Genomic DNA, 24,136 nt, shown 5'->3' on the forward strand with positions numbered 1-24,136 from the left:
CAAAGCTCACTTCTTCAGGCCCTAAACATGGCAGTGTCCTCACAAAGGAGACGCCTGCAGCCGGCCCTGCGGGTCCAGGTGACAGGCTGAGCCGAGCCAGCGGAAGCGGAGGAGGATGCAGCTGGCCTGCACAGCCAGGCCCCACCTGCAGAAGGGACAAGGGACACGAGCGGCCCCCAGGGCTGGGCAAGGCTGGCCAGCGGGTGCCGCGGCCCCAGGCCCAGGAGAGCAGCAGGTCAGAGAAAGCCCCCGGCCCGGGCAAGGTGGCCAGCGACTCGAGACCCCTGGGAGTGAGGGGAGCCGGAAAGGGGGCCAGGCCTCGGCACAGCGCGGACTGCGGCCTCCAGGCCCACCTAACTTTCCACCTGTGTCTCGGTGCCAGGCTGCCAGAGATGCCCCCTCCTCACCATGCCCCCAGGCTCCCCAACTCTCCCCCCAGGGAGGGATGAGCCTCACAAAGCCCACCGGTGACCCGCCCATGCCCCGGGCTCCCAAAGAATGCTCAGGGGAAAAGGAGTCGCACTCTGTCCCTCAGTGTGGGAAGGGCTGCAGGCCCTTGGTCACTGCGGTCACTGCAGCAGGGTTCCAGGAGGAGGCCCTTTCCTCTCACACCTGCAACACCAACAAGGCACGCCCCTCCCCACCCCTGCAAGCCGCAGGCTTAGTTCACCACCAACGCCTTAGGATAGTGATAGCTGTGAGTGAGGTGAGATTTCACTTTGGTACAGAGCGGAGAAGGCTGTCCCGCCTGGCAACCAGGAAGCAGGACGGACAGACAGACAGACCCCAACACGGTCAAACCCGGTGAGCACAGAGACTGCCCCGGCCAACAGAGGCGACCCCTGGGAGAGCCCCACACTGAGCTGCGAGCCCCCAGCCAGTACCCTAGGAATGGAGAAGGGCAGGAGACCAGACAGAGGTTGGGGCCGGGACAGCTCGGGGTGGGGGGACCCCCCACGGCGTCCCTGGATGCAGCCACAGAGGCAGCCCCAGCATCCCGGTGTCCCTCCCCAAGCCCCCAGCCCCCTGGGGCCCGAATATCACCTTCCTGTGGCCCCACATAAGCGAGGAGCCAGGGGGGCCCCCAGACCTTCTGGGCAGCGTGCAGGAGCCCAGATGGACAACCCTGAGGGCTCCTACCCTGAGGCCAGCCCCGAAGGCCAACTCGGCACAGCGGGACCTCAGTCTGGGCTCTGCCATGCCCAGCCGTCCTGGAGAGGGTCCCCACCCCACCCCACCCACCCCACGGAGGACTGGGTCTGGGGGCGCAGGTGTCCCCACATGCTCCAGGGCTCGGCATCTTGTCGCCAGACCTTGGCACACACCAGATTAAGTGCTGAGACCAAAGCCAGGTCCCTCGGCCATGCTTCGGTGTCTGTTTTTGTTTGCTTGGCTTTCGGGCCATATCCGGGTGTGCTCAGGCTGACTCTCGGGGACCCTATGGGGTGCCGGGGAATTAAACCCGGGCTGGCCACTTGCAAGGCCAGTGTCCCCCTGCTGCCCCATCCCTCTGGCCCCTCTCTGGTGCCTATTCCCCTGGACCAGGCCCCAGCAGATGGGGACGGGGGGATCTGCTCTCCTCCCCAGCAGGCCTGTCTTCAACGGGCATGACAGGGTGGGGGTGCCGTCCCCGCCATGCAGGCGGAGAAGCTGCTCTCCCCCACCCCCACCGATCTGGGGCCGGTGGAAGCAAAGCCCCTCACCCCCCTCACCCCTCCGGGCCCTGCTGGCACCGAGCAGGTGGTAGCTAAACGCTGGGTGCGAGAAAGGACCCCAGGGGTCTTTTCTGCGAGGGCAGGAGAGTGTGTCTCTGGGACAAGCTGAGTCAGGAACAAACCTGAAACCACTTCCTTTCAGCCCGTCAGCAGCAGCAAGGGCCGCGCCGGGCCGGCCCCTTCCCGCTGTGGGACGCTGGCAGGTTCTAGAAGGCCCAGGGGACACCAGCCACGGGTGCGTCCCGGCTCCCAGAGAGCCTGCCGGCATGGCGGTGTCCCGGGCCAGGACCGCGGCTGCTTCTGGAACTCCCCTGGGCCCTGGGGGCGGGGGTGATTCGTCCATTGGTTTGGGGGCAACACCAGCAGTGCTTGCGGCCGGGCAGAACCGGGCCCCTGCGTGCTGAAAGCCCATCGTGCCCCCGGTGTCTGAGGCGTCCCAGCAGAGGGGCCCGGGGAACGCTGAGCCCTCCCGTGGAGATCCCGACCTGTCTCTGCCCGAAGGCAGCCCCCTTGCAGCCCCTGCAGCTCTGCGTTGGACAGTGCTCCTGGCCCAGGGACTGTCTCTCTCGCGAGTGCCGGGGCACCCCCAGGCCCGTCTCACCAGTGCTCTCCCCAGTCCTGGCACGCACGGTGCAGAAGGACATGTCCAAAGGAGAAAGGCCTCAGCCAGCAAGCCCAGCACACTGGCCCCGCACTGACCTCTGCACTCCAGGGTGCAATTCCAGGGGCCCCCAGCTGGCCTCCCAGCCCCCCCCAGGCCCCTGCAGGCTTCCCGGAGGTGAGAATGTGCCCTCTGGGGTGCACAGGTGAGAGGAGGGGACCTCCCTGAGTGCCCATGCAGGCAGGGGGTGAAGTTCCCAGGGTCTCGGGCCGGGCCGGGTGAGGGTCCAGGTCTTGTCTGGAATTTTCCGTCAGCCCTGGGCAGCAGATGAACAAGGGCTTTTCAGCATGAAACCAAACGTCAGGAAGGACCTGGACGCCTCTCGGCCAGCACAGGTGCCGGGGCGGCCCCTACCAGCCCCGCAATCTCCTTCTCACGGGCCCGGAGGCCCAAGGCCAAGTGGGTCGGGACTCGGAGTGGTGAGCTTCTAGGGTGGGTCCATTCCTGGGGTGCAGGATGCCACCTGCTTGCCGAACGACCGCCTGCCCCCGCGTGGGAGAAGGGCCCCCAAGCCCTCCCAGGGGCCAGCTCGGGGTTCGGTCTCAGCATCCAACTGGGGGTGGGTGGCCCAGGCACTGGCCCTCCGCAGCCTGGGGCCACTCCGCCGGTGATTCTCCTCCGAAGTCTGTGAGCCCCAGCGCCGCGCCCCCCCCCCACCCGAGCCGCACCCCGCCCAGCGATGGCTGCAGAGCAGCACCCCGCCTGCAGGTGGCGACAGGCCGTTCCGGTTGGCAGGGCTGAAGAGCGTCTACCCCGGGCAGTGTCCCGGACGGTCTAGGCTGTGGCCAAGCGTGGGGGCGCAGCAGGCTGTCAGGGGCTGGCCTGGGCCTACATACATGCAAGTGTCTGACTGTGCAGGGGCGGGACCACGGCCCCCCTCCACCCATACCTCACTGTTAATATTTGTTGCGGGGTTCACACCGGCAGTGCTCAGGCTGGCTCTGCACTCAGGAATCAGTCCTGGCAGTGCCTGGTGGGGGCCTCGGGGATGCCGGGGTCAGCGGCATGCAAGGCAGACGCCCTCCCCGCTGTGCGATCGCTCTAGCTCCCTCACTATTGATTTTCATTCCGTCTTAGTCTTGGGGAGGGGGGAGTTATCCTGGTGGTGCTCAGGGCTCGCTCCTGGCGGGGCTGGCTGTGCCCGGGGCACGCACCTTACTCACCCCCCACCAGACTGGCCCCGAGAGCTGCCCCCACCTCGCCTTCACTCCCGCCCTCGTGCCAAGGGACCGGCGAGTCTCCCTGCCTGGGGCCGTGGGAAGCCAAGAGCGCGCGGAACTTCCAGCTCTGAGGACCATGGGAAAGGCCGCTTGGGAGATGCTTCCAGAAGCTCTGCCAGGGGGGCAGTTCCAGAGGGTGGGGGCGGGGCCAGAATTCAGGTCTAAGCCAGGCTCAAGGCTGACCCCGGCCCCATCTCAGCCCGGCCGGACCCTTCCCCCCACAGTGAACACAGGGACCCGGGGGGAGCGGAGGCCCTGTGCGGTGTGGCCCCACTGCCCTGCGGGGGGCTGGCTTCACAGGTGCCACGGGCACCCCTGCTCGCTGAAGCACCTCCAGAGTTCCCTCTGCCCCGCTGGAGCCCCCGGCCCCACACGGGCCCGGGGAAGGCTGTGGCCCAGGCGCCCCTAAGCTCGGGGGCTCGGGGCTCCCCCGGCAGTGGGAAGAAGTGCTCTGCTCGCCTGTAACGCTGCCGCCCCGGGCCCAGCGCCCGGCCTGGGACCCCACAGCTCGCAGGCCCGGAGCGAGGCTTCTTGCGGGACACACCACCCAAAGGCCCCCTCGGGGCTGGGGTGCAGGCTCTGCACGCAGGCCCCTGGCCCCAGCACAATCCCGCGGGCTCTGCAAGCAACATCCCTGAGCACGGCCAGGTGCAGCCTTCATACAAACAGGCAACCCGACAGTCTCCGGGCCGGCCGAGACTTCTGCCTCCACAGGGATGGGAGGGTGGAGGAGAGACAGTCAAGGGCAGGGCAGGGAGGGGGCAGCTCTGGGCCCTGCTGGGGATGGACGAGACACGTGGCCTGCAGTGACCCAGGCCAAGATAGGGCGGCATGTCTGTCTCCTGAGGAGGGAAGGGGGAGGGGACAGGGTCAGGCACAGTCTGGGATGTGAGAGAAGATGGTGGTCACGCCCGGGTGGCTCCCAGCCCGACTTGGATGGCGAGGAAAAGGCGCTGACTCCAGGAAGCCCTGGGGGGGACCTGGTGTGTGCACGAGTGTGTCCACATTTGTGTATCTGTGTGCATGTTAGTGTGTGCACGTGTGTACACATACATGTGCTCATGTGAAAGTGTGTGCATGTGAGTGTTGTGCATTCATATGTGTGCACGTGTGCACACATGTACATTGTGCACTAGGTATATACATGTATGTGCATGTGAGTGTGCACATGCGAGTGTGTACATGTGCACGTTTGAGTGTGTATGTGTGCATGTGTATATGTGTGCGTGAGTGTACACACGTGTGCTCATGTATGCATTGTGCACTGTGCGTATACATGTATGTGCACCTGTGAGAGCGTATATACGTGTGTGCATTGTGGCTGTGTGTGTGGTGGGCAGGGGATTGAGGCCAGAGCAGGGGGCTGGAGAACAAGCCCCCCTGTGCCAACCCAGGATGCCCCGGCATGAGGAGCAGCCCCGGGGCCAGCAGCACGGGCTCACTCCCCGAGGACCCGGGCCAGAGCCCCGCCCACCCACACACCTGGGGAGCGGCTTTCCATTCTTCTCCAGAGAGCATCCCTGCTGCCCTTCCCCAGATGCGTCCCCCTGCCGCCTGGCGACAGCGCATCTTGGGGAATGTCTGAGCTGCACGCCAGCCCAGCATGCACCAGGCCCCGAGGCCACATGATCCTGGGTCCACCTGCACCCCCGGGAATGGCCAGTGCCTGTCTGCCAGGGAGGAGACGGAGCCGCACGGCCCAGCAGGGGAGCACCAGCCTCGAGGGAGCAAGGATCTCGGGGCCCGCAGGGGGAAGGCAGCGCCTGGTGGACCTCGTGTGGCCAGGAGCACCCCCACCCCCAGCCGTGCTCCTGCTGTCCACACGGGGGTTTGGCCCTGGGGATGCTGCAGCTCCTTGTGTGTGGCTGAGAAACAGCACCGGTAACACGGGAGGTGGGGATCATGTCCGTCAAAACCGCTGTCCACCGCCCCGCACGCTCACGGTGCACGCAGGAGGGGCCCTGCAGGCACGTGTGAGGTACTCGGAGCTGCCCGCACATCAGCCCGGCCGTGGGGTGCACGCTCCTCAGAAACTGGTCTGGAATCAGCCCTCCCCTAGTTCTGGTCTTTGGGCTCCTGACTCGGGTGTGTGCCACCTGCCGTGTCCAGTACCGTGCTGACCTGACTCCCCTCCCTTGACCCTGGGCTGTGTGGGGCCCAGAACATCCAGCCAAGCCTGAGTTCTGTGTTTGCAGAAGCTCTCGGCCGTCCCCCATCCCCTAGCCGGGTCCTACCCCGTCAGACCCCCGTGCCTTCGGCCAAAGGACAGACAACCCCAGACTTCCCACCCCACGTCACTGCAGAAGAACCTTCTGGAATCCCAGCAGTGGCGCAGTGGGAGAGAGCGTACCCCCATCACTGCAAGGGCCTTGAGGCTGAGTGCAGACACACAAACGGCTGCCCGCACTCTCACGACCACACATGAGGAACGTCTTGGACACAGGCCGGGCAGCAGCCTGACCCCAGAGCGGGCACCACATCGGGCTTCAGCCAGCACCACCAGCCAGCACCACCAAGAGAGAGACAGAGGGGGCAGGGCCTGGCACAGGGGGTCAGGATCACCAGGGGTGGCCCCGGGCCCCCCAGCAGTGCCTGGAAACAACCTCTGAAGAGACAAATGCAGGGGGCGGAGGGACTTGGTTTGACCCTGGTGTGGCCCCCAATCACGGTGATGACAAAGTCACCCTCACTGAATGATGGACACGGAAGAAGGAAGCAGAGTGCAGCGGAAAGGCAGCTCAGACACCGGCCACGTCAGAAAGGCCACCAGCTCAGGGTGTCACCGACTCAGACCCACTCGGGCACACAGGGGGCGCACTCAGGGGCCAAAGCAGTGAGGCTGGAATGGAGACATCTGGAACAGAAGCGTGTGCACAGACACACAGACACACACACATACACATGCACACACATGCACAGACACATACACACGCACACACACATGCACACACACGCACACACATGCACAGACACATACACACGCACACACATGCACACACATGTACAGACACATACACACGCACACACATGCACAGACACATACACACGCACACACATGCACACACATGTACAGACACATACACACGCACAAGCACGCACACACACACAGCTGTTGCCATCCTCTGTGCACGTCCCATAACAGCCACCAGGTGTGGACAGCCAGGCCACCGCCAACCCTGTGCGTGGCAGCAGTGGAAACCAGAATGGGAGCGGACGGTGTGGAGGCGCCTGCCCTGCACGAGGCAGCCGGGGGTTCATCCTGGCAGCCCCCCCCCACAGGATGCCCTGAACGCCAGGAGCGATTCCTGAGCTCGGAGCCAGGAGTCAGCCCGAGCACCAGCAGGTGTGGCCCCCCAGCAGAAAGAAACGAAGACAAAGGGGACAGGTGGAGCTGGACGAAAGACCAGGCCAGAGGCCAGAGCACATGCCGGCCAGCCGGGCAGAGGAGGGCACGTCTGGCCGGTGTCAGGGGCCTCCGCGTGTGGGGGACCGCCCTGCCAGCCAGCCCCAGCCTCCCTCCCCCGCCACATCCTCTTTGATCCACGGCCAGTGACATCCCTACTGTGTGCGAGCCTTGGCTCCCTCCACCTGACTTCACCCTGGAAACCTCGCCAGCAGGCCGCGGGCATCCCCCTCCGGGCCAGACAGAGGGCAGGCCGAGGAGAGCCGCCTGCCCCCACTGTGGGCTCCAGGTTGGCGGCCACCAGGCGGGGGCAGGGGACCCTCTAGCCTTCTGTTTCCTCCTCTGGAAACCAGGAGACGGCCTCAGGTCCCGCGCCACGCCAGGCAGGCTGAGATCGCGGGCGTTTCCTCCCAAGGGGCAAGAATCCCCGCGTGCAGACAACTGTGCATGGACAGTGGACACTGGACAAAGCCAGGCCTGGCAGCCGGTGGGGAAATTTAAAAAAAACAAATTCAGCAAACAAAAAGTCAGCTGTGAAGCCAAGGCTGCTGACTGACGGAGAGTGAGTGCAGGCGGCGCAGGAAGGGAAGTCGGGACAATGGAGAGGAAGGAGACGGACAGACAGACGGATGGAGCCTCCCGGGAGGGGCAGAGAGCTGAGGCCGAGGGCGGCGCCGGGGCAGGGTGTTCACAGGACAAGGAGGGGGACTGTGGGGTGGACACAGGGACAAGGAAGGACCTCGAGGTGGACACAGGGACGAGGAGGGGGGACAGTGGGGTGGAAACAGAGACAAGGAGGGACCTTGGGGTGAACACAGGGATATGGGGGGACTGCGGGGTGGACATAGGGACAAGGAGGGGAGACCGCAGGGTGGACACAGGGACACTGGGGGACTGTGGAGTGGACAGAGGGAAACGGGAGACTGTGGGGTGAACACAGGGGCATGGAGGACTGTGGAGTAGACATGGGGGCACGGGGGACTGCGGAGTGGACACGGACATGGAGATTGCGGAGTGGACAGAGGGACATGGGGGACTGCGGGATGGACAGAGGGACATGGGGGATTGTGGGATGGACAGAGGGACATGGGGGACTGCGGGATGGACAGAGGGACATGGGGGACTTCGGGGTGGACACAGAGACACAGGGGACTGTGGAGTGGACACAGGGACACGGGAGGCTGTGGGATGGACAGAGGGACACGGGGGATTGCACGGTGGACACAGGGACATGGGGGACTGTGGGATGGACAGTGGGACACGGGGAGCTGTGGGGTGGACACAGGGACATGGGGGACTGCAGGATGGACAGAGGGACACAGGGGATTGCACAGTGGACACAGGGACATGGGGGACTGTGGGATGGACAGTGGGACACAGGGAATTGTGGGGTGGACACAGGGACATGGGGGACTGCGGGATGGACAGTGGGACACAGGGAACTGTGGGGTGGACACAGGGACATGGGGGACTGTGGGATGGACAGTGGGACACGGGGGATTGCACGGTGGACACAGGGACATGGGGGACTGCGGGATGGACAGTGGGACACAGGGAACTGTGGGGTGGACACAGGGACATGGGGGACTGTGGGATGGACAGTGGGACACGGGGGATTGCACGGTGGACACAGGGACATGGGGGACTGCGGGATGGACAGAGGGACACGGGGGCTGTGGGGTGGACACAGGGACACGGAGGGGGCCGTGCTGGCTGCTTACTTGTGTCCCAGCTCGTGGGCGATGGTGAAGGCCAGGTTGAGCCCGTTGTCCTCGGCCAGCACACACTTCCGCTTGGCGCTGCACGCCCCTCCCAGGTAGGCGATGCCTGCGGACACAGAGGAGCTCGGCACAGGCTGGGACCCGAGTGGCCTCAGCAGGGCCAGGCCACTCACACGGCAGCAGTCTGGCCCCAGCTGGGCTTCGGCTCATAGCTCGTGCCCAGGACGCGGCAGCGCCAGGCACTGGGGTTCGGGAGAGGAACACCGGGCACCCCGGAGGGAGGAAGGCCCTGCCCTGCCCGGGCCCCACAGGCCCAAGGCCCTAGGGAAGGTCCCGATGGGCAAACGCCTGGGGGCACAGGACAAGGGGTCAGGCTGGACCCTGGGGACAAAAGGACAGCACTGCTGAGCTTCAGCCAGGCGGGGCGGGGGGGGGGGGGACACAGTTCCTGCCAGATGGTTTCTCGTCACGTGGACTGAGAGTCCCTGGGCTGGCTGGAATCAAGGGCACGGCCCATGGCGGGGAGGGCCGGGGACGAGGTTCGGGCAGAAAGGGGGCAGCGGGACCCCTGGAGCCGGCCTGATCCCAGAGCAATGTGGACACTGAGGGATGCTGGGGGTACCCAGTAGCAGTGGGGGGTCGCAGGGGAGAACAGCAGTCCAGGAGGAGCCGGGGTGGGGTGGCAAGGGAGACCCCCAGGATGGAGGCCAGCAGCTCCGCACAGCCCGGACTAGCCTAGACGCGTGGGTCTAGACCAAGAGCCTCCACGGGTCACCCCAGCAGCGCCCCCGCCCTCCCGCACCCATGCCCCTAGACGGAGAGCGGAAATGGGCTGAGAACCACGTAACACCCCACTGCCAGGGTTCCAGTCCTGGGTGTGCCCGGAGGCAGAATGAGCTGGGGTGGGGGGCGGGCAGAAGCCCCCAGAGGCCCAGGGCTCCCCGGGAGGCGAGATGGGGGCAGCTCAGAAGACACCCAGAGGCATGTGCTGGGGGGTACCACAAGGTGCTCCCAGCCCGACCGCCTGCCAGAGCTGGTCCCCCTCAATGGAAGCCATCAGTCCCCCATGGCTCCTCGGTGCCCAGGACAGAAGGTCCAGGGCTGAAGGACAAGGACAAGGAGCATGGTCCTGCCTCCCGCGGACTCTGCCACACCCCGCTGCCGGCCTGCTCCCCCCGGCCCCCAGGTCTGCAGTGACACGTGCGTTCCCCAGCCGGCACCACACGTGTCCACTCTGACTTACTAACACAGAACGTCCTGGCCCAGGGGAGAAACTCCTTTCGAGAAGGGGAGGGGGACAGAGCAGGACAGCGGGGAAGGCGGCTGCCTTGCACACAGCCGACCCGGGCTCCAGCCCTGGTATCCCACGGGGGCCCTGAGACCCACCAGGAGTGATTCCTGGGTGCAGAGCCAAGAGTAAGCCTGGAGCATCACTGGGTGTGGCCATGAAAAGAAAAAATAAGAAAGAAGGGAGAGGGAGAGAGAAAGAGAGAATGGGAGAGAGAGAGAGAGAGAGAGAGAGAGAGAGAGAGAGAGAGAGATGGAGAGAGACAGAGACAGAGACAGAAACAGACAGACAGACACAGAGAGGCAGAGAGAGCAAGGAGAGCACTGTGGCCTTAAGGCACACGTTTGCTTGTTTGTAATTTTCTGGCACAAGGACATGGTCCGGCCCACGCAGACGGCAGCAAGGGGACGCAATCGGCGTCTGGGTGCCTTCAAGGTCACTGTCCGGGCTCCGTTTAAAGAATGCTTTGTGGGCCGCTGCCCTGAATCCAGCCCGAGGACTTGGAATGCGTCTACATGGGGCTGATGGTATGTGCGTGTGGAGCGCCACAGGCACACACCCCCTCCCAGACACACACACACCCACTCTCCCAGACACACACACACTCCCAGACACACACACACTCCCAGACACACATACACCCTCCCAGACACACACACACCCTCCCAGACACACACACACCCTCCCAGACACACACACACCCTCCCAGACACACACACACTCCCAGACACACACACCCTCCCAGACACACACACACCCTCCCAGACACACACACACCCTCCCAGACACACACACACTCCCAGACACACACACCCTCCCAGACACACACACACCCTCCCAGACACACACACACACTCCCAGACACACACACACCCTCCCAGACACACTCTCCCAGACACACACACATGCCCCCTCCCAGACACACACCCCCTCCCAGACACACACATACACACTCCCAGACACACACACTCCCAGACACACACATACACACTCCCAGGCACACACACACTCACACTCCCAGATACAGACACACACACCCTCCCAGACACACACACACCCTCCCAGTCACGCTCACGCACACATGCTCCCACACACATACACTCTCCCAGATACGCACACACACATGCTCTAACACACACACACAAACACACACACTCTCCCAGACACACACACCCCCTCCTCTTCCCCCCCACATGCCCAATTTCCCAGGCACATACACACCCCCTCCCAGAAACACACACATACAGATCCCCTCCCAGACATGCACACATACCCCCTCCCAGGCATACACACCCTCCCCAGACACACAAACACTTCCCCTCCACACATACACATACCCCAGACACGCACTCACATCCTCCCAGACATGCACATACACCTTCCCACCCACACACACACCCTCCCGGACACACACACACTCTCCCAGATGCACACATGCACAGGCCCCACACACCCTCTCAGAACCCCCCACCACACACACACACACACACACACACACACGCGCGCGCACCTTCCCATCCCACACCACAGCCTCCCGGTCAAGGAATCAACTGGCAGCCTTCTCCGTGTGCGCCCGCGCGGGTAGGCGCCCGGCCAGCGGCGAGGCCGACATCTGAGGCCAGCTGTGCCGAGCATGGGCGTGCTGACCCAGCAGTCCTGAAATGCCACACAAACACTCCCCTGGCCTCAGCCACCCTCTAATCAGGGGGCCGGGACTCCAGGGGAACGGCCAAGGCGGGCCTGCCCCCACTGCAGTGGATCCGCACACCCTCCCCCTGCCCGCCCGCCCCCCCCTTTCTTACCAGAAAACAAAGGCTGGGTTTATTGACATGAAATGTTCTCACCCAGGTGGACTGAGGTCAAGAGCTTCTAAGGATTTATTTGAACTGGGAGGTGTCAGATCACCGACCAGCAGCCCAACTGTGGACAAGAAGGCGGCTGCAGGCCCCTCCCCGGCCAGAGAGCGCCTCGTGGGGGGCCCTGGGAGGCCGGGAGACGCTAAGAAGGCACGGAGACTACGGGCGTGCGGGGAAGGGCGGGTGACTCCGTGGGAGCCCACGGGGAACCACGCAGAGCCCCCCCACCCCTGCTGCAAAGGAACCCTCACCCCTCCCTCCGTGCTCGCTGCTTCGTCCTGGCCACACGTGGCGGTGCCTGGGGGTGCACTCTGCCCCCCGAGCTGCTGCCAGGCTCCCAGGCCCCCACTTTGTCAGGAAACTGAGGGAGAGCCTGCTGTCCCAGCTGGGACGCCCCATCACCCGACGGAGTGGGAGCTCCGGTCCATGGGGTGGGTGCTGGCCGAGACCTGCTGGGGCCCCGCAAGGTCAGCGCGAGACCGGAGCTCAGCGCCCTCACCCTTGCGCCAACCCTGCGGTCTGTGAGGCTCCGGGAGAGAGGGACGGAGCCTGGCCACGGTCACTGACCAGCAGCAGACTCGACCGTCCCGCTGGGGCCCTTGTTTCCCAAAAGGGACAGTGAAGGCTGTGGAAACACTGCCACTGAGGGAACTGGGGCCCGGAGACTCTCTACAGCCACCCAGGAACCAATAACAAAGCATAATCCAGCCACGGGAGGATGTGCAAGGGGCTTGTGGTTGGCAGCCAGGAACACTTGCATTGCACTGTAGCACTGTCATCCCACTGTTCATCGATTTGCTCAAGCGGGCACCACTAACGTCTCCATTGTGAGACTTGTTGCTGTTTTTGGCATATCGAATATGCCACGGGTAGCTTGCAAGGCTCTGCAGTGCAGGCGGGATACTCTCAGTAGCTTGCCGGGCTCTCCGAGAGGAACACAGGAATTAAACCCGGGTCGGCCGCGTGCAAGACAGACGCCCTACACACTGTGCTATCACAGCCAGGAACACTTCCAGCGTCTAATTCGTCCTTGAGAGACAAAGGCCGAGGGAGCTCGGGGGGCCTCTCCTCGGGCTGTGGCTGAGGGTTAGGGGCTATTTCACTGTGTCCGGCACCCATAGAAACACAAGGCTGGACCCCAGCAACACTGGGTGCGACCCCAGCACTCTCCCCCAGTAGGAGGGCCAGGGGTCCCTGTTCCCAGCAGCACCGCTGCAGCCACGGGATGCCCCCCCCACCCCCAAGCGTGGCGCCAATTTAGGAAGGATCCTGGAATGGAAGAACACGCGGAGGCAGCTGGCTCTGGGCAGGGGAGGGCAGACAGAACGGGGCGAGGGATGGAGACAGCCCAGCCTGGGCCGAGCCGGAGTCCAGATGCCGGAGTCCAGATGCCGGAGTCCAGAGTGAGTGGTCACTCACTCCCAAGGAAGGTGCCCCGTGCTTGGGGGGCATGGGGGCAGTGGGGAGGAAGGAAGACCCCCTGCCACAAGGGCACAGGACGGCTGAACAACCCCCCCCCACCTTCTTTCTTCTGGCTCTGGGCTCAGGAATCACTCCCGGTGGGGCTGCGGGGCACCCTATGTAGTGTCGGGGATCAAACCCGGGTCAGCCGCGAGCCAGGCCAGCGCCTCCCTCCTGGCCGCACTGCCTCTCAGCTCCTTAAAGGGTTCACTGTGCACCCGCCCCTTCCCACATTTCCTGTCACTGCTCTCCTGAGGACAGACGGGCCTCGCGCTGCTTAGAGGGGGCACGTGTGTTGGGGGGGTCACCCATCAGGCCAGGTGCTCGTGCTCTCGGCCACGGCGCCCACCAGGCTGATGATACTGGGCCCAGGGGCAAGGCCCCATCACTCTTTTCCCGCTGTGGTTCTGGCAGGACCCACAGCCTCCGGGACAGGCAGGCACACCAGGCCAGTGGCACGGGCAGCCCCTGGCACTTGGCAACCAAAGCCGGTTAGGGAGGCCAGGGAAGAGGGGGGGAGAGAGCAGCTGATGCGACACAACAGGCCGGGCCCAAGGGCCAGTGCAGGAGCCAGAGGGCCCGGCCCAGGGGCCAGTGCATACACCAAGACTCCTCCCAGTGGGAAGGGACCAGACCCTGAGGTCTCCCCCCGAGTGGCGAGGGGCCGCTCCCTGGCAGCCCCCCGGCCCACACCCTGCGGGTGTCTGTCCAGCCGGTTCACCCGAGGACACGGGGGCGGGAGGTCGGAGATCCGTGAGCATTTCTCACTCGACAACAAGCTCGTGGAGCGTTTCCGGCCGGCCTGTCGCGAGGGCGGGATGCCAGGGCAGGCTCCCAAGGCAAACAGCAGCGAGCAGCGGAGGCCGGGGGGTGGGGGCGGGGCGGCTGTGGGCCGGTGGGGGGGTGCCAGGGGGAACCCTGGGCTCTGCAGAACCACTGCCCTTCAATCCCGCTTGGGGCTCGGGGAGGGGACACGGAGGAGGGGGAATGCAGCCCACCCGCCTCCTGCCGACCCCGCCTGAGGGGGCCTCGCTCTCCCTCCCACCCACTCATACCCGAGCCCCGAGTTCCTGGAGTGGGGGGCTTTTAGGGAGAAGACCGGGCCCTGCCCCCGCGGGTCCCCTCTGCTCCAGGCTCAGGCCCTCGGGAGGGTCCGGGACACTCACCGGCGAGGTTGGCCGGGGGCCAGAGGGCCACCCTGTGAGCCAACCATGCATGAGACCCCAGCAGGGCGACCCTGAGTGCAGAGCCGGGCAGCCCCAGGATGGCCCCGAGGGAACTCGCGCTGAGCATAGCCGGGCGTCAGAGAGACACGGGCGAACCCGGGAGCCCGGCAAGACGGAAACAGCCCCGAGACTCGAGACCCAGCTGGTGGTCACCAGCAGGGGAGGGGTGAGGGTAGAGGGGGCCAGGGGGTGCAGCGGCTGCTGGGGGCGGCCGCGCACTCTCAGGGGTGACGCACTGTAGCTGGCTTCCAGGGGCTCACGCCTGAGATCTTTGTAACGCTAAGACGCAACATTACCTCAGTGATTTAAAAATAAGGCGCGAGGGCCACAGCGACAGTTCAGCGGGGAGGGCGTTTGCCTCGCACACGGTCGACTGGGTTCGATCCCCGGCACCCTGTAGGGTCCCCTGAGCACTACCAGGAGTGATCCCTGAGTGACACCCCAAAAACCCAGACACACGCCGGTGAGGGAGTGGGACATCTGAGCACAGACACCAAGTTCTCCATCGCCCTCACACGGGAAGGAGGAAGAGGAGAAACCGCAGTACCGGGAACAAAACCAAGCAAGAGGGCCGGGCACGGCTCCCAGAGCTGGAGTTCTGGGTCCACCTGCGGCACACACAGCCCCCACACGCCACACCCGCCACAATCTGCTCCAAAAAGACGCGCACAGGAGGAAGCCTGCAGGAGTGGGTCTGTTCATAATTCCCAATACAGGGCGGGGGGTGGGGGGAGAGGAGAGAGAGGGCGGGGAGAGGAAAGTGCCTGTCACAGAGGCAGGCGGGGCGGGGGTGCTGGCGGGAGGGGATCTGGGGACACGGGTGGTGGGAACTGTGCGTGGTGGAGGGCGGCTGCTGACTGCATGCTGAACCCCGAGCAGAGCAGCTTTGCAACTGTATCTCACGGTGACCCAATCAGAAGAGGAAGAAGCGGGCTTGTCTGCCCCACAGGACACAGTGAGCGACCAAGGGCCCGTCACTCGGAAGACTGGCGCCTTCTCCCAGTGTCATGGTGCTGGCCCCCCGCCCACAGCCCACCGCTGCCTCCTCCCCACCCCCATCTCTGTGTCTCCCACAGACTTGGCGAGAAACCCCCAAAACTGGCTCCTGAGAGCAGGGGCGAGACGGGACCCCTCGGGAGGGCCAGAGACCTCAGGCGCTTCTGGACCCCTTGGATGACTCCACCTCTGCCGTGTCACAGGCCTCTCCCGAGACAAGTCAGATGTCACCTGGGAACGACGGCGTCGTGAGAGGGGCCACGGGTCAGATGGCCAGTGACGGCTGCGGGACGGCCACCCCTCTGCACGGCTCTGGGAGCACGGGACAGTCTGCAGAGCTCACAGGCCAGACGTGCACGTGGCGAGGCCTGACTGTCTGGGGCCAGCGCCCGGAAGCCTCCAGAGCATTCGGGCTCTGGCCCTCAGGAGGGTTTCTCTGTGGCCCAGAGACCCAGGGCTGCCCGAAGCCTGGGAGTCACATGCACGCGTGAGCATGTGTGCTGTGTGTGGTATCCAGGTGTGAGTGGTGTCATATGCATGTATATGCGTGTCCACATTCTCTCCTGCACACACGTGTGGGAGGATATGTGGCCTGTATGTATGCATGCATGTGAGTGTCAAAGTGAGCCAATAGAAAGTCATATGTATAAGCATGTGTGGTGTGTTGCATGTGTGTATCCAAGTGAGTGGTATGTGTCATATGTGCATTTTCTCCTGCACACACACGTGAGCATGGGCAACCTATATGTGCACATGTATGTGGAATATCCGTGTGTGAGTGAAAAGTGTATCATACATGTAAGCATGTGTTGTGTGCGTGGCATCTGTGGTGTGATATCAGTGGACAGGTGCGCACACTGTCTCCTGCACACGTGTGTGTCTCAGGACACATCCCTCTGGCAGTGGTGGCAACGGCATGCAGTTCCCCCGCCCCCGCGGTAATCAGCGGTCACTGTCCACCCACACCTCGGGAATGAAGTCACTGACAGGGCCCACCACTGTGAAGACTTTCTTATTACCCTTGTGGGCCACGGGACCACCGGCCTGAGACCCGCACAGCCCAGGGAGCTGACAACAGCGCGTGTCCCCTTCCCTCTGTCCTGGTGGGCCCTGACCGCCAAAAAACAAACACCCACCTTCTGACCCTTTTGGACAACAACAACAACAACAACAACAACAGTATAAGGGGGTGTTTCTACTTCCTCCTGAGTTACCCCACACAGAGCCACAGCGTGGACGTGTGGGTGACCATACCCGCACTCTGCAACAGAGAGGGGCGGCGAGAGGGCACGGCGGGGACAGCGGCCAACAGGGGGCCAGGGCGCTCCACGCTCCCTGGACGGGGACAGCGAGAGCCGGAGCAGCCAGCTCTACCCAGAGAGGCCAGGAAGGGAGGGACACGCTCTGTTTATTCTTCCTTTTTTAGTACTGGAAAGTAGGAGAAGCACCCTGACCGCCAGCCCAGCCTGCCCCGGGGCCTTCTCAGCCAGGACACCAACACCCACTTGGGAGTGCTGGGACCCCATGAAGTGCAACCTGATCACGAGTGTGGGGGGTATGTGTGAGTGTGTGAATGTGTGCCTGAGAGTGTGTTTGTGTGAGAGGGAGTTTCTGTATCTAAGTGTGTGAGTTTGTGTATCTGAGTGTGTGTGTTTGGGGGGGTGTGAGAGTGTCTGTGTGAATGTGTGTCTGAGAGTTTATGTGTGAGAGTTTATGTATCTCAGCATGTGTTTGTGTGTGTTTTTGTGTATCTGAGTGTGTGTTTAGGGTGCGTGAGTATGAGTGTGTCTGGGTGTGTGCGTGAGAGTGTGATTATGTCTGAGAGTTTGTTCGTGTGTGTGGGGCTGTGAGTGTGTGAATGTGTGTGAGTGTGGTCTTGGGTGCTGCTCTGTCTTCCCTGACTTCTGCATCGTGGGTTACTGAGGACCAAAGAGCCGCTGCAGGGACTGGGATGGTCCCGGGACACTGCACAGAATTCACAACCTAAGGCCCCAGGTTTGACCCCCAGCACTGCAAAACCAATTAAACATGTGTTTGAGCAGAGGCCCCTTCTCATGAGTTACTCCAACCGTCACACATTCCACGGGGGTGGTGGTGAGGACTCAAAGGGATTTGAGAAAATGCTGACCATTGTGAAGAGGAAAAAGAAAAAAAACAAAAAATATGGAACCCAAAATCCCTCCCTCGTACCAGGTCCAGCTCTGCAGCCTGAATGCGAAGGCCGGGAAAGGGCATCGTGTTCCTGAGGCCCCTCCGGCATGGACACAGAAAGCGCTTTGTCCCGTGCTGCCCGCCTGGGGCACCCGCATTCCAGGGGAAGACCCCAGGGTGCCCCCAGCCCCCACGATTCTGCTCTATCCACCACTGTCCTCCCCGGGGTGGGGGTGGGAGAAGTGGCATCAGGCAACTTCAAGAAACGCCCCACACGTACCCACCACAGTCCCGCTGGGTCCCCACAACTCTGGGGTCCCGGGCGACCTCGTCAGAACCAGTCTCACCCCCACGCTGCTTCCGGCTCCGGGAGGGGCAGTGGGAGCAGGGCCCGACCCGGCTGTGCCCCAGCAGGGGGTCAGAGACAAACCCACGCCCAGGCTCGGGGGCAGAGGACATGGAGGCCTGAGGTGGCCAGTGCAGACGTGCTGATGGTGTCATTGCTCCCGGAAGTGCCCAGACACGTGAGAACTGGGCGCTGATCCCGCACGAGCTCCCAACCATGACCTTTACTCTGGACAGGTCGATCTGAGGGGCCGCAGAGCTGCTCCCTCCCCTCCAGCCCAGGCTCAAGCCCCCCTTGTGGCCCACCACTTGGGCGCTGCACACACATGCTGTTGCCCTCTGCCCTCTGGCCTGCAGTCTTGGGCTCGCTGGACTAGTCCATGGTCTGGGATCCCAGGGGGCCAGGGAGAAACGTCCTCTCCTGCCCGCTCCCCCGCACCACAGCAGCACAGCCAGGGCCCAACAGAGCCAGAACCACGGCAGAAAGCACTGGACGCCACGGAATCCACGCCGGGAGACGGGGCGGGCACACTCTGCCGTGAGAGACGCCCACCCCGCCCCCTTTGCCTACCAGGGCAAGACGTGGTGGTGGTGGTCAGCAGGGGTGGGTTTGGAGAAACAGAGGGGGTACAGGGATAGGTCAGTCTGACCTGGACAGACCGAGGTGGGCAGAACAATGACAGGCAGCGGAGTCTCCACTGCCCGCTCTGGGTCCACACTTCCGGTAGGCTCAGTGGCCGGTGTCACACTTTTAACAGATCATTTCCAGGCAGAAGCTCTTGCCCCGAATGGCCCGGGCTCCGGGGAGCAAACCCTCCTGAACAGTTTTTCCCATAAAGCCTCTCACGGCACGCTTTAGGGGCTTGGGATGGGGGGTGGCGTGCTGGGAACCCCGGCCTGCCGTGTTCGTCTCACAGCCGATGAGACTTTAGGGTTTCTGCAGGGGCGTCCCCAGAGACAGCAGCACCCCGGGGGCCCTTCCCGTGCCTGCCGCGCCCTGCTTCTTCCTCAGTGCTCTGCAGCCACGCCAGGCTGAGCTGGCATCTCCCCGACACCGGCCTGCGAGCCCACGGCCCTGACTTCCGGAACCACAGCTCTCCGCCACCCTCTTCCCTTTGTCCTGTTCTGGATGCGGGTTTGGTGCTCAGGGCTCCAGATTCTCTTCTGGTGGGGCAGGGGCGGTGCGGGAGGGGACCTGGCCCCCGTCTCCCGCAAACAAAGCCGGCAGCCCTACCCTGCCCTGAGCCGTGTCTGTGGCAGCCGGGCCGGAAGGACCCCTCTCCCAGGGACCCCGGCCCTCTCCCTCCCCCGCCCCAGACCGAGCTGCCAAAGCTGAGCTCTGGAAAGCGCCTTGGCAGCCGGGAATCCCCGACAGGCTTTGTCCAGCGCTGACCTCACACCCGGAGCCACTTCCCGGCCTGCCCTGGGCTTTCTCAGGAGGGCAGAAGGTGCTGGGAACCTTGCAGCTGGTCAGGGCCGGGCTTGTCCTAAAACCCAGCCTCTGCTGCGTCCCCGGGGCCTGCTGTCCGGCTGCCGAGCCACCTGGGCTGTTCTACATCACGGAGCAGAGGGGCGGGGGCCCGCCGGGCACTTGCCCACATCAGGCCTCTGCCCGGTTCTCCCTTGGGTGCCTTGCGGGGTCCCGAGATTAAAGCCGGGAGAGGCTGCAGCACCCTGGGAGCCAAGCCCCACCTCCCCTCCGTGGGACGACGACGAAACGGGGCCCGGAAGGAGTCGAGGAGAGAGCCAGGCCGGGCCGGGGATGCCGGGCCGGGTGTTCACGGAGCTCTGTGGGCGGGAAGGCTCGGGCGCCCGGCTCCGGCCCCCACCTCCCTGCAAGGCCTTGGCGCCCCCAGGGGCTCTGGGGTGCCTAGGTGCGACTCCCATGCCTCTTCCGGGTGTTTCTGTTGTTTGGGGGCCACCCCTGGTTGCACTCTGGGCTCCCCCAACTCCCATTCAGGAGACCCCGAGGAGCCTGGGATGGACCCAGGCCTCGGGCACACACTGGCCTCTGGACCCTCTCCCGGCCCCAGGCCTGCTCTTCTCTGCAGACCCTCCAGGGGCCGCCTGGCGTGGGGGCCGGGGAGTCTGTCCCGCACACCTGACCAGGAGCTTTGGACCAGGCAGGCCGCGGTGGATGCAGCGGGCCGGGGTGGGAGGAGAGGCGGATGGACAGTGCCCGGCAGGCCAGAACGGAGGATGGGAGGATGCGAGGAAGCAAGGCGGGAGGCGGAGGGCAGGGGACTTTGGGACAAATCGCCCCCTCCCCCCCACACCCCTGCCAGCAGGCAGGTTCCACGGGACGCCCCCACCACTGGGGTCGGGGTGTGGGCTCGGAGCTGGTGAGCTGCCCCCGCCCCGCGCACACTGGGCTGAGGACGAGCGAGTGACACGGCTGCCCTGCCCCACGCACACACGGGTCCCAAGAGGACGAGCGAGTGACACAGGGGCTCGAGAGGCTCCTTGGCCGAGCTGCAGCCCCGGGAGCACCTACTTGACTTCAGCATGTGTTTGCCGTGGCGGCTGAGCCTCCATGGCACAGGCCAGCTGCACCCACTCAGGGGCGCCGAGCCGCCCTCTGACAGGCAGCGCAGCCAAGGCGGAGACGGCTGGGCCCCTCCCACCCCCCCAGCACCTCGATCCTGCTTGGCGCAGTGACCACGGCAGCCGCAGAGAGCGGAGAATGAGGAGGGACGCTTCTGCCGTCTCCGGGGGCCCCCCAGGCGTGAGGACCCCTCCACCGTCACGGTCCCGGGCAGGGCAGGGGTCAGGCCCAGGGAGGGACGGGATGGAGGACGGAAGCCCCCCTCGGGGGTGTCGGGTCAGCGCCGGGGACCTGCAGAGTGGGGTGGGCCACGTGCAAGGCCCGGCGGGCGCCTGGGCTGGAGTCAGACACTTCTCAGCACAGGACGCCACAGGAATGGCTCTGGGTGCGAGGCAGGAAGTGAGAGCTCCCATGGGCCACGCCGCGGTGGCACAGTGATCAGAGACGCTGCAGCAGCGGGCTTGCTCCCGGCGCCCCTCACCCGAGGGGCCGCCCACCACGAGACACCAACTTCCACACTGAGCCTCTACCTTGGCTCGGGTGCGAGGTCGTGAGCTGGCGCCCCAAGGCCTTGCTGGCACGGCGGAAGGCGGCCCCGGGGCCCCCAGCACCTGGGAACAGGGACAGCGTGTCCCGTGGCCTCCGTGGAAGTGGCCCAAGAGGAGACGCCGCTGGCAGCTCTGTGGAACCGTGGGCCTCCACGGCACTTATTCCCTAAAGCTCCGGGGTGGGGGTCCCCTAATGCTCAGGCATTAGGGACGAGGGCATGGCACAGGTCCCGGGTTCACCCCTGCATCGCAGCGTCCAGCCCACTGGCCCCCAGCCTCTCCTCTACGAACATCCGAGGAAGAAAACCCAAACGGTTTACGTGAGCAGAGACGGGTGCCCTCGCCCTCTCCCCTCAGCCGTGCCCCCTCTCGGCAGGAGTGCGTCCCCCAGCGCCCCCTGACCCCGTCCCAGGTGCCAGCAGGGAGACAGTGAAGCAGGGGCGGGGCCTCTCGGGAGCCCAAGAGCTCGAGACACAGCACCCCGTGGGGAGGACGGGAAGGAGGGGAGGGAGGAGGAAGAGGAGGGAGGAAGGCAGGGAGGGAGGAGGGGTGGGTGGGAGAGAGGAAGAGAGGGGAGAGGGTGGGGAGAGGGGAGAGGAGGGGAGGAAGAAAGGAAGGGAGGAGTTGGGGATGGGAGGACAGTGGGGAGGATGGAGGAGGGGAGATAAGAGGGGGGAGGGAGAGGAGGGAGGGAGGAAGGAGAGGAAGAAGGGAGGGAGGAGGGGAAGAAGGGAGGGAGGAGGGAAAGAAGGAAAGAGAGGGAGGAGGAGGGGGGAGGAGGGGAGAAGGGAGTCACTGGGTAGGACTGTGGCCTGGGCGGGGGGCAGAGAGCAAGGGTCAGGGGCTGCTCCGGACACAGCACAGCCCCGGCCGCTCCTGCTGGACTCTCCCACCCTCGTCCCTGGCCAGCCCTCCAGGGGCCCAGCCCTCAGACTCACCCACGGTGTCACAGGGCTCGTCCTTGTGGACGCAGAAATCAGTCCTGAAAAAAGCAGCAAGAAACGGCCAGGTCAGCGCTGGCGGGACCCCAGGCAGGAGACGCCGCCCTGGACACCCCGCCCCACCCCCGGCCCCCCTGCACGAGGCCAGGGTCAGTTCCCCGAGCCATGGTTGGTGTGAGCACGGACCTGGGCACAGCACAAACTCTTTCCTGCCACAGCCAGGCGTGAGGGAGCACTGTGATGTGGGCACCCTCGCCCTCCACAACCCCGTGAGCACCTCGGCCAGGGCGCAGGCTATACTGAGCACAGAAAGGGGAAGGCCACGGCCTGTGGCGCCCAGAGGAGCCCTCCAAGCCCCTCTCGCCGACGCTGGCCCCGGCCCCACACAGGGCTCTGGGGCGGACACGGGGGCCAGGCCTGACCCCAACCAGACACGCGTCATCAGGAGCCTCAAGGGGCAGGGCTGTCCCGCAGCCCAACTATGTCAGGCCAGAGGCCCCTGGCCGGGGCAGCTGGGTGTCCCCGGGACGGCTCCTGGGGACACGGCGGGGCCCTGGCACGGTGGGAGCTGATGAGGCGGGCGCGGGGCTCCTCTCAGGGGCCACTCGGGGCCACCTGAGCACCCACACCTGGCCCGGCGCCCGCACGTGGCACCAAGGCCTCTTGTGCCGTGAGGGCCTCGGCCCCCCAAGGCTCCCCCATCCTGAGATGAAGGCCCCCTCGCCCCCCACGGCCTCTCGGGCCTGAATCCCGGCACGTCCCAGGTTCCCGCCCGTGTGGGCGCACACACCCGGGTCCCAGGCAGCGGACGGGGCCGCCCCCAGGGACGCAGCACACAGCTTCAGGCTTGCGAAACCCTCCGGCCACCTTACCTGGTCACGAACACGGCCGAGTCCACGGGGGGCGCGTCGTCCCTGCCCCCGGGAACCTGGTTGGTGCCCAGGTAGCGGGCGCGCCCGTACTCCTCGTTCTGCCACTGGCAGAAGCTGTCCAGCGACCGCTCCCCGTGGTGCCCGATGGACAGCCTGGCCTGGAAGGAAGCGGGGACCAGTGAGGGGCGCAGAGACCCAGGCACGCCGGCCACAGAGGCTCCCTCGGGGGCACCACCCTCAGGGACACCCCCCCCCCCGTCGTCTCCTGCCGTAGGTGGTGCAGGCCCATGGCTGCCTTCCAATCCAGCCGCGCTCCCAAAGGAGCAAGTGTCCTGTGGGTACGGGGCTCACCCACAGCCCAGGACAGATGCCTCGTTCTCCCACTCACTGATGGGCTCAGAGTCGCTTATTTCAAGGGGAGACTCCCAAAGCAGTGCTCAGGGGATCCAGGGACCCCTCTGGCAGTTCTCAGCCGACCTCAATGGGAGGGTCTGACGATACAGTGCTGCTTGGACCTTCAGAGCTGGGGCCACCGGGTCACAGCAGGGATGCTGGCTGCGTCAGGGGCCGCTAGACCTGCCCTGGCCATGCTCGGGGTCTCAGGCTGTCCCCAGAGGTCCTGGTGCACAGAGCAGGTGCCCTGACCTGGGCCCTGTCCTCACGTCACTGTCGAGTGGGCACAACCCGTGGAGACCAACCAGCCAGCTGGGGTCCCACTCAGCAGGGCCCCGAGTCCACGGCTCAACCACCACTAATCAGTGCCACTGAGGGCGGTACTGTGGGCACTGAGGGGCACTGAGGGGCCGGGTGGGTACTCACGGGGCACTGAGGGGATATAGGGTGGGTACTCACGGGGCACTGAGGGGCCGGGTGGGTACTCACGGGGCACTGAGGGTTTCAGGCTGGGCACTCACGGGGCACTGAGGGGATATAGGGTGGGTACTCATGGGGCACTGCAGGGCTCAGGCTGGGTACTCATGGGGTACTGAGGGGATACAGGGTGGTTTCTCACAGGGCACTACGGGGGTTCAGGGAGGGTACTTGTGGGGTACTGAGGGAATACAGAGTGGGGTACTCATGGAGTACTGAGGGGGTTCTGGGGGGGTGCTCACTGGTACTGAGGGTTTGGGGTGGATACTCACAGGGTACTGAGGGGGTTCTGGGTGGGTACTTATGGGGTACTGAGG

The 24,136-nt window shown here is 64.8% G+C and overlaps 1 protein-coding gene across 1 annotated transcript in view; it reads right to left on the reverse strand.

Annotated features, from left to right (window-relative positions):
- The window catches only part of ADAMTS17 (ADAM metallopeptidase with thrombospondin type 1 motif 17), an 84,817-nt gene that overhangs the window by 36,118 nt on the left and 24,563 nt on the right, over positions 1-24,136 (reverse strand). Inside the window, exons 6-8 of the mRNA XM_055143540.1 lie at positions 22,950-23,107; positions 22,075-22,118; positions 8,721-8,826 (exon numbers count right to left, since the gene is read on the reverse strand). Coding sequence (XP_054999515.1) covers positions 8,721-8,826; positions 22,075-22,118; positions 22,950-23,107 — 308 coding nt within the window. The remainder of the gene's footprint in view (positions 1-8,720; positions 8,827-22,074; positions 22,119-22,949; positions 23,108-24,136) is intronic.

The sequence above is a fragment of the Sorex araneus genome, chromosome 6 (genome assembly GCF_027595985.1).
Source record: "Sorex araneus isolate mSorAra2 chromosome 6, mSorAra2.pri, whole genome shotgun sequence".
NCBI lineage: Eukaryota > Metazoa > Chordata > Mammalia > Eulipotyphla > Soricidae > Sorex > Sorex araneus.